The 10,000-nt window shown below is 32.1% G+C and overlaps 1 protein-coding gene across 1 annotated transcript in view; it reads right to left on the bottom strand.

Moving 5' to 3' along the window:
* Positions 1–10,000, bottom strand: part of LOC137626159 (uncharacterized) — a 55,406-nt gene that overhangs the window by 25,840 nt on the left and 19,566 nt on the right. Inside the window, 2 exon segments of the mRNA XM_068357236.1 lie at positions 3,577–3,648; positions 3,650–3,746. Of these exon segments, the coding sequence (XP_068213337.1) occupies positions 3,577–3,648; positions 3,650–3,746 (169 nt within the window).

Here is a 10,000-nt window from a genome sequence, read left to right as displayed (position 1 = left end):
AAGTCACATAGATCAATATGCAGTAACAATTTCTCCCGCTGAGGAAATAAAATAGAGCCGAACAGACAGATGAGAATTAAAGCCTTTATTTATTACTAGGAAGGGCGGAAGTTGCAAGATGTATCGATATTGAACGGAGGAGCTGTAATTCCTCACGTTTCATTCACTGTTAAAAAAAAACCGTAATGTTTAATTCGAAATTATCCGTAAATATATATTGTTCTTAGCCGTATTTCAGTAAAATACAGGCGACCGTAATTTTTCACCATGCTTTGTAAATATCTTTAACGGGTTGGTGACCGTAATATGTCCGTATTTAAAACGGTGAATGCCTGGTAAAATTTATTCCAGGGATTTTTGCCGTTTTTACGGCAAATTTTTAACAGTGCTCTAATCGTATATTATTATTATTATTATTATTATTATTATTATTATTATTATTATTATTATTATTATTATTATTATTTGCTAAGTTTACAACCCTAGTTGGAAAAAGCAGGATTCTATAAGCCCAAAGGGGCTCTATCAGGGAAAAATAGCCCAACGGGGAAAGGAAACAAGAAAAATTAAATATTTAAAAGAACAGAAAAAGAAATGTTTAATAAAAAGTTTACCATATTAAAAAACACGCATGCAACAGTAAACTGAACTAAATTGAAGGGAGACGTCATAAAGAAATTAAAAGAAATTAATGTTGCTGTAAAAACTCGAGCCGCAGATATAAGTAGATGAAAGAATAATCACTTTTTAAATAAAAGCAGGCTTTTTGTGGAAGAATATCTTATGGAATGTAGTTAAAGATTCATTTGAATTTAAAATTAATGTATTTGTTGCTGCGGTTTTCTCGTAAGCGCTGCATCTAATCTTAACTGAGGAATCTGTTTTTTGAATGAGTGATAAGATATGCAGTCTACCGAGAAAAAATATTATACAAAACATAGAATTATTTTTACGGGTCTTGTATTAACATTAAGATTTCAACACAAAAAATTAAGATAACCTCATCAATATGTTGATAGTATTTTTTGAGCTGATTTTGGCGTATAGAGGCCTTTCTCATGCTCCCGAGAGAGAGAGAGAGAGAGAGAGAGAGAGAGAGAGAGAGAGAGAGAGAGAGAGAGAGAGAGAGAGAGGAGAGAGAGAGATATGAACTAACTAAAAATATAAAGGGGTGAGAGAGAGGAACTAAAAAATAGTATCAAGGAGAGAGAGAGAGAGAGAGAGGAGAGGAGAGAGAGAGAGAGAGAGAGAGAACTAATTAAAATATCAAGGAGTGAGAGAGATGAGTTAATAAAGTATCGAGGAGAAGAAGAAGAAGAAGAAGAAGAGAGAGAGGGAGAGAGAGAGAGAGAGGAGAGAGAGAGAGAGAGAGAGAGAGAGAGAGAGAGAGAGATGAACTAACTTAAAATATAAAGGGAGGGAGAGAGATGAAACTAATAAAAAGTATCAGAGGAGAGAGAGGAGAGAGAGAGGAGAGAGAGGAGAGAGAGAGAGAGAGAGAGAGAGAGAGAGAGAGAGACGAGAGATACCTCCGTTAGTAAGGGTTTTCTTTGCTTCTGCTATTAAACATTTTTAAACGGTCCTCCGTCACTCCAGACACCTACTTTATGAAATATTTAATCTTGGAGAGTCTGCGCACGGACGTTTATACGGTGTATTTTGGAGAGAAATTGTAATTGTAGGGAAACCCTTAGCTTTTGAGTCATCTTTCTTATATGGATATATACTTTGTATGTGAATTCGTATTTTTATGGAAGTTCAAACTGTTAGATTTCTATTGGTTTCGAAAATAACGTACATTCATATGTAGTAGAAACTGTACTGAGTTAGCAAACATAAACATAAACTCGTTACAGCCTCCTGTATAGGCCTAAAGGGACGTACTGTAGATTATCCGAAAAATTTGGTTTTAATTGCATAAAAGAAATGAAAGTTTTAGAGAAAAATTGATCAACAGATTGTCGTGAACTTTGACGAAAATTTGCTTGCCTGATCACTGAGGGAGAGAGAGAGAGAGAGAGGAGAGAGAGAGAAGAGAGAGAGAGAGAGAGAAATAGGTTCTATGTCCACGTACAGTTGGGACACAGGAATACCTGGCACACCTCGCTCTGAGGGAAGGGTACCCTGCTATACCCTTATTGCCCGGCGATTTCCAGTGTACAGCCCCGTCTCTGCCCCTCTCTCTACACTAGCTGTTTTGGTTTCTCGCCCTGTAGTAGGGGTGTGACAGGGTTGCACGTCTTTAGAGCTAGTTAATTAATAAAAAATAAGGAAGTACACGGTTTTTTTTTTTTCAATCGTTTTCAAACAATTTTCTCATTTGATATTAAAAAAAAAAGCCCTTAAAGCCATCAATAAGCGTAGAAAAATACTATATTCCCAACCTCCGAAATCCATATAATTTTTATTAGATGCAAATATGCCCAAAAATTTAGTTTAATCACCGATTTAGGTCTCTCTCTCTCTCTCCTCTCCTCTCTCTCTCTCCTCTCTCTCTCTCTCTCCTCTCTCTCTCTCTCTCTCTCTCTCTCTCTCTCTCTCTCTAGACTAGAGTGTAAGAATAAGTTAGACAAGATCATAATAAATCTCTAAAAGTTTAAACTAAATACACTGTTAGAAAAAAAAAACCGTAATTTTTAATCGAAAATTCTCCGTAAAATTATATTATTCTCAGCCGTACTTGAGTAAAATACAGACGACCATAATTTTACCTTATTTTGTTAATATCTTTTACAGGTTGGTGACCGTAATATCACTCCTTTGCGTCTATATAACCGCTTTTAAAACGGTAAAAATCCTGGAATAAATGTTGCTATATATTTACCGTTATTTTAATGCAATTTTTTTAACAGTGTAGCTCTACCCAAGTGCAATTGGAGGTCTATTCTGATGGAAGTCATTGAAATATCCAAAATCCTTGTAACTTCTTGTAACTCAAAAGTAAGCTTTAGGAAGGAAAGCGCTGACATATGGACACCAATCATCTTTATTGGTAAATAAAGAGTTGGCGAATATTTACCTTGCATATCTAATACATATTTACAGAGTTGGAAAAATCTTAAATGCCATTTATTTTATACTTAATTTCTCCGTAATAGGAATGCAGGCAATAATGATTCTTTGATATTTTCAAACTGAATTGTATATAATTTATTTGCTTTCTTGATATTTTAATCGACCAGATAATTCAGGTTTTGATATCAGGAATTTCCTGGATTTTTCTATTTCTTTTGAATTATCAGTTAAGAGCAAATTAACTTGCAAGTGGCTCATCAACTTTGAAAAAAAAAATCAAATGAATATTATCACTAAAATATATTTGAATATTCCGTGGAAGCATAAACATAAAACATCTGAATTTATTTCTTTTATGTAGTAAGGAAAAAGATGACAAGAGAACCACGTTGTTGTTTGTCTTTGAATTAAGTGAAGTAAATAATAGCCATTAGTATAATAGTATCGAATTGTAATAATACAGAGAAAACCAGCAACATCAATTTCAATTCTTAATGTTTTTGAATTGATATGTGATTGCAATAGTGCACTAACGGAATATTACGGTCTCGTGGCACTAACCTTATGTAAATGTGGTAGTTTCTCTATGTCGTAGTGTTTACCGTCTTTCATTGAAGATCCTAGAAGACTTGGAGAAAGTCCCTTCGTGCACTACAGATCCCGGGAAGCGTCCAAGATTCTTGCAGTTGTTTTTCATGTGATTTAATGAGACATCCTCGGTTTCGTATTTTCTGTAAAATATGTGCATATTATTAAAAATTCAGATAGTTTTATATATATATATATATATATATATATATATATATATATATATATATATATATATATATATAGTTTATATATTTATATATATATATATATATATATATATATAAACTATATATGTATATATATAAAAAATTTTGTATGTATATATGAATATATATATAAATATATATATATATATATATATATATATATATATATATATATATATATATATGAATATATATGTATATCCATATACATATGTATATATATATATCCATATATATATATGTATTTACATATATACAGTATATATATGTATATATATATATATATATATATATATATATATATATATATATATATATATCACAAAGACAAGAGCTTGTGACCGTCCGGGAGTCGAACCCTGGTCCGGCAAACATGTAGCGACAGTGACTACCACTTGGCCACGAAGAAAGAGAAAAGTTAATGACAATTCTGCTTTACTTATACCTGTCTAATTCAGGTGTTTTGTACTTTGAATTGAAATTAACCCATCTTCACCATCGTAGAATTGAAATGAACTTATTTGAATATATATATATATATATATATATATATATATATATATATATATATATATATACACACACATATATATATATATATATATACACACATATATATATATATATATTTATATATATATATATATATATATATATATATATATATATATATATATATATACAGTATTTATATGTATGTATATATATATATATATATATATATATATATATATATATATATATATATATATATATATTCCTTGAGTAATGTCTTCACTAGTCAAAATTTTGCATTGTAAATCATTACACTTTGCACTTCATTCACATACACTTTAACAAAGTAACTGGAGGGAAAATATGGTAATGAGATATTTATATAATCAAGATGTTTTAGTCAATGAACAATGTGGAAAATAATTCTTACAGAATTTGGTATTTCAATAGAATAAATTTTGCTGTTGGATGTCTTTATTTATAAAAGAAATTAAATTTTGTTAATGTCTAAGAGTGATAAAAATATATTGCATATACGAAAAATTTAGACTATTCTATAAAAAAAATCTATGTACTTTATGTATATATGTTTCTCTAAGTGACAAGGTAAATGGATGTAATTAGTAACAGTAAGAATTTCAACGTAATTGAAAGAATAGGTCAATGTTTTAGATGATTTGGACATATGGAAATAATTGATTACTTTACATAAATAAAAATTATATGATTTCATATTGAGGGGATTGGGAAAAATACGTCATAAAAAAAACGTTGGATGATTATTTGAGGTGCGTATTAGAAAGGAAAAGCCTAGATATCCAGGTGGTGGAAGATTTTTTTTTTTTTTTTTTTTGCCAAATAACTGTGATTGGCGTAGTGTGTGGGAATGGGTTCAATGTGGTACTGATGATCCTCTTATATAGGTGTATCAAATACTCCCACTAGTGAGTTAGTGGGTCCTATGACTTCCCAGATAGGTCTACGTTGATATCTCAGGTTACGGCTTATATTTCCTTTGCCTACACGTACACCGAATAACCTGGACTATTCATTACACATTCTCCTCTGTCCTCTTACAACCGACAACACTAAGATAACCAAAAAATTCTTCTCTACTCGGGACATTAACTCTCCTCCTCCCGACTGTTATCCCTGCATTAAGGGGTTGGTTGCCTCATGCGCCTTCTCTAATGCCTTCGATCCAAGGCATCCTCTTCCAGCTAACCTCTTTTCTCCATGTCATCCTTCACCTTGTCTTGCCATCTAATTTGTGGCCTCCCTATTGATCTTCTCCCCCTTTACAGGTTCCTCCCAAGCCCTCCTCACTCCCTCCCATCCATCCATCCTTAACCCAGGCTGACATGAGTCTTTTTATAGTTTATATATGACATATCTATTTTTGACATTAATAGTTTATATAGGACATATCTGTTTTGACGTTGTTACTGTTTTTAGAATGATTTATTGTTAATTTTATTCTCATCATTTATTTATTTCCTTATTTCCTCTCCTCACTGAGCTATTTTTCCCTATTGGAGCCCTTGGGCTTATAGCATCTTGCTTTTCCAATTAAGGTTGTAACTTCGCTTGTAATAATAATAATAATAATAATAATAATAATAATAATGTGCCCACACCATCTCAGTCGTGACACTCTTGTCTCAGTAATCTTCACTACACTTGCCATTCTTCTTATATTATCATTTCCCATTTTTCAAGGTAATATTCCCATAATCCATCTTCTCATTTTCATTTCTGTTCCCTCAAGCTTTGCTTCCTCTTTGCATCACAAAGCCCAAGTTTCTGATCCATACATTAACACAGGTCTTATTATTATGCTATTGATCTTGAGTTTTACCCTGATTGGCATTTTTCTATCACTTATCACTCCTGCTAGGCATTTTCCTATCACTTATCACTCCTGCTAGGCATTTTCCTATCACTTATCACTCCTGCTACCTTCCTCCAATTTCCCCATACTGCCTTTAGCCTATTTTCAACTTGAGCCTCACATCATCTCTCCTGATTTACAGTAGATCCTAAGTATCTGAATTCTTCTACCTGTTTCATAACTGCTCCTCTACTTTCATGTATGGCTATTCTGTCCCTACCTTCCTTACTGCTAACCATGGCTTTAGTCTTTTCCACATTCACCCTCAAACCACCCCTTTTCAAAGTCTCTTCCCACTCTACCACCCTTCTCTGTAATTCTTCCTAATTTTCAGCAATAATCACCAAATCATTTGCATATAGCAACTCCCAAATACAGTACTGTAATTCTTCAGTGGTTATTTTCCACTTGGTAGAGGTAGAAAAGAGACCTTAACCATGGTAAGCAGCTCTTGTAGGAAGACACTCCTAAATCAAATCATTGTTCTTTATTCTTGGGTAGTGTCATAGCCTTTGTACCATGGCTTTCCACTGTATTTGGTTAGTTATATTGTTTGAGGGCTCAGGCGTACTACTGTATTTTATCGTTTTTTTTTTATTTCCTTTCCGCACTGGGCTATTTTCCCTGTTGAAACTTGTTTTTCCAATTAGTGGTTTAGCTTAGTGAACATCAACAACAGCAAGAATAATAATAATAATAATAATAATAATAATAATAATAATAATAATAATAATGAGTTAATGTTTTCAACATAGGTGGCAGCGACCACCATGTTCTTTTACAACAAAACCACCATCTGTTATAGGAAATAGTTCAATGCTAAAAAGATATATAGATATACATAGGAACGTGAATCAATACAAGAAAGAGTATCACTGTACTTATAAATATCTATGTAATGATAGATTTTAGGAATATACAAATCATGTATTTGATCTTATTTTATTTTAAGCGATAACAACATTCGCGTATCATATTTTACGTTTAGTTCAATGCCATACTAAATCCATATTGGTTTTATTCATATTTATTTTATCAAACAACTAGTAATTTTATCTGATGTGTGTTTATTACGATGTCAAACTTCATTACAAAGAGTGTCAAAATAATAAGTACGTTAGCCATAAAACTAGCTAGTACGTGCTTTCAAAATAAGCACACGAAATGGTGTTATAGAAAATGGAGATTTAAGAGTGGCATACTCTGGTAAAGCCCTCAGCCGTTTTCTTCCTGTCTCCGCATTTTGCTTCTTATTGATTTTCAGTTATCATCATCATCATCATCATCATCATCATCATCATCATCATCATCATCATTAATATTTGACGGCAGATAGACTGAAATGACTCCCCAGAAATGGTTTGTCTCAAATGGAATGTTGGAAATTGGGGCAATGTTAAGTCGAAGAGTTGACAGCTAAGTGTGATTGGAAAAGGCAAAAAGTAATTAATGCTTTTTTGATATTTTAGTTTCTTAGCAAAGCCATGAATTTAAACTTGACATATGTGGAAATTTTATGATATACCGATACTCCAGCTGAAGAGTGGTGAGGAGTAATTCATAAAGACTTGGATCGAACGTGAACTTGCATCTTTCTCTTCTCATTCTTGATAATGAGAGAGTTTACATATTTATGTAAGTTTATGTAAATTAAGCAAAACAAAGTAAATAAAAATATTTGATTACATCACATAGTGTATCAATCGGTAATGAAATGCAATATAAAATTTTTGTGATATAATGGGGAAAGTATCTAATACCTTTGAACATCCCAACATTTGCGTGGATTTTAAAAGTAGAAAATACTTCACTATAAGCTCAAATTTTCATGAGACACTTGTGTACAAACTCAAATAGTTTTGACCTGGTGGGTCTTTTCTAAGCATCATTATTGAATTTTTATGTAATTAATCGCAAAGAGTTGCTGTTGATGGGCACCATATTGAGTATATGAATGTGATATCCGGTGTTCCTAAGGTAGTGTTCTTGGTCCATTACTTTTCATACTGTATACACATGACAGGTGGTTGCAGATGATGCTACTCTCTTTACAGCAATTCCATCTGAATGTAGATCTGGGGTTGCTGAATCCCTAAATAGAAATCAAGCTAAAATTAGTGCATGGTGCAAATTACTAGGCATGAAGTTGAATTCTAACAAAACTCAAAGTATGATTGTAAGTAGGAAGGGGATAGAGGCTCCTCAACACCCTGATCTCGGCATGGATAATGTTTCTTTATCACTGTCCGACTAAAAATATTAGGTGTGATTCTCCGCAGCCAGTTTACTTTTGAGAAACACATTAGGTTTATGTCTTCTTCAATTGCACAAAAAATTTGTTTAAGAAAGTCTTGTAAGACTTTCGGTGATCAATCTATTCCGACGAAGCGTTTTAATTCTTTCATTTTAACTTGGTTCGAGTATTGTTCTCCTGTCTGGTCTTCAGTTGTAAATTATCATCTTAATTTGTTGGACAGGAACTTACGGTTTATTAAATTTCTTATTCCTTTTCTAAATAATAATCTCTGGCACCGTCGTTCAATTAGTTCGTTATACATGTTGCATAAGAGTTTTCATAATTTTGACCATCCTTTACATTGATCTTCATGAACAGTTCCGTTTTATTTGTAATACTAAATATGCAGTTAATTCTAATAGTCATGCCTTCTCCATCATGAGGCTCAATACTACACAGTATTCCACAAGTTTTATTCCAGCTCTGACCAAGTTCTGGAATAATCTTATAACCGGGTAGTTCAATAGGTAGAACTTCATAAGTTCAGACTTACAGAGAATGTTTTTATGTTGAACAAGCTGACACAAGTTTTTATTTAGTTTATATACGAAAGATCGGTTTAATGTTGTTAAAATACTTTATTCTATTTGTTCATTACTTCTCATATAGTTAATATCCATATTTCCTTTCCTCACTGGGTTATTTTCCCTGTCGTGGTGCCCTTGGGCTTATAACATCCTGTTTTTCCAACTTGGGTTGTAGCTTAGCTAGTAATAATAATAATAATAATTAGTGAATTGTTTGAATGTTTTTCTTGTAAACAGTCTTCATATATGCCATATTTAGAATAATTTTATATTTGAATGGTAGTTCATTATTCACTTAAACTTTTTTTTTCTAATATTCACGAATTAAGACAGAACTTTATCATTATGTACATATTACTATTCATAAATTTAATAGTAAAATGAAAATTTTGGCATTTCTATTCTGCCATACGCTCATTAAAATTTGTTACTTGTTATACTTTTTATTGTATATTCCATTTTATACGTTTAACGCAATTTGAAAAATTGTATATCGATGAGTGAAAGAGATAGGAAAATGACAAAATTAGTAAGCAGTGTCTCTCTTTTACGGTCCTTCGAATTTAACCTTGAAAGAACGTTATTTTCTCAAAGAAGCCCTCCCTGTTTTCCCAACCATTTCGTGATTTTCATGGCACTAGTGCACGACACCCGTCAAAAATTACGGCTAAATATTTAGATAGATATACACACACATGCACCCCCTTCTCACTAGGATTTGACTACTCTCCATCCTAACCGAGGAGGAGGAGAGACCGAGTGGTTATTTGTCTGGCAATGCCGCTTAGCGTGAGTGGAAATTGATAAATTGATAAATAAGTAGATAAATATATATATATATATATATATATATATATATATATATATATATATATATATATATATATATATATATATATATATATATATATATATATATATATTTATTCATCATTATCCTCAGCTATTACTAGTCCACCGCAGAACAAGGCCTCAGGCA

Source organism: Palaemon carinicauda, chromosome 33 (genome assembly GCF_036898095.1).
Source record: "Palaemon carinicauda isolate YSFRI2023 chromosome 33, ASM3689809v2, whole genome shotgun sequence".
NCBI classification, from domain to species: domain Eukaryota; kingdom Metazoa; phylum Arthropoda; class Malacostraca; order Decapoda; family Palaemonidae; genus Palaemon; species Palaemon carinicauda.
The sequence above is the reverse complement of the archived record's forward strand: the minus strand, read 5'-3'. Positions and strand labels throughout refer to the sequence as shown.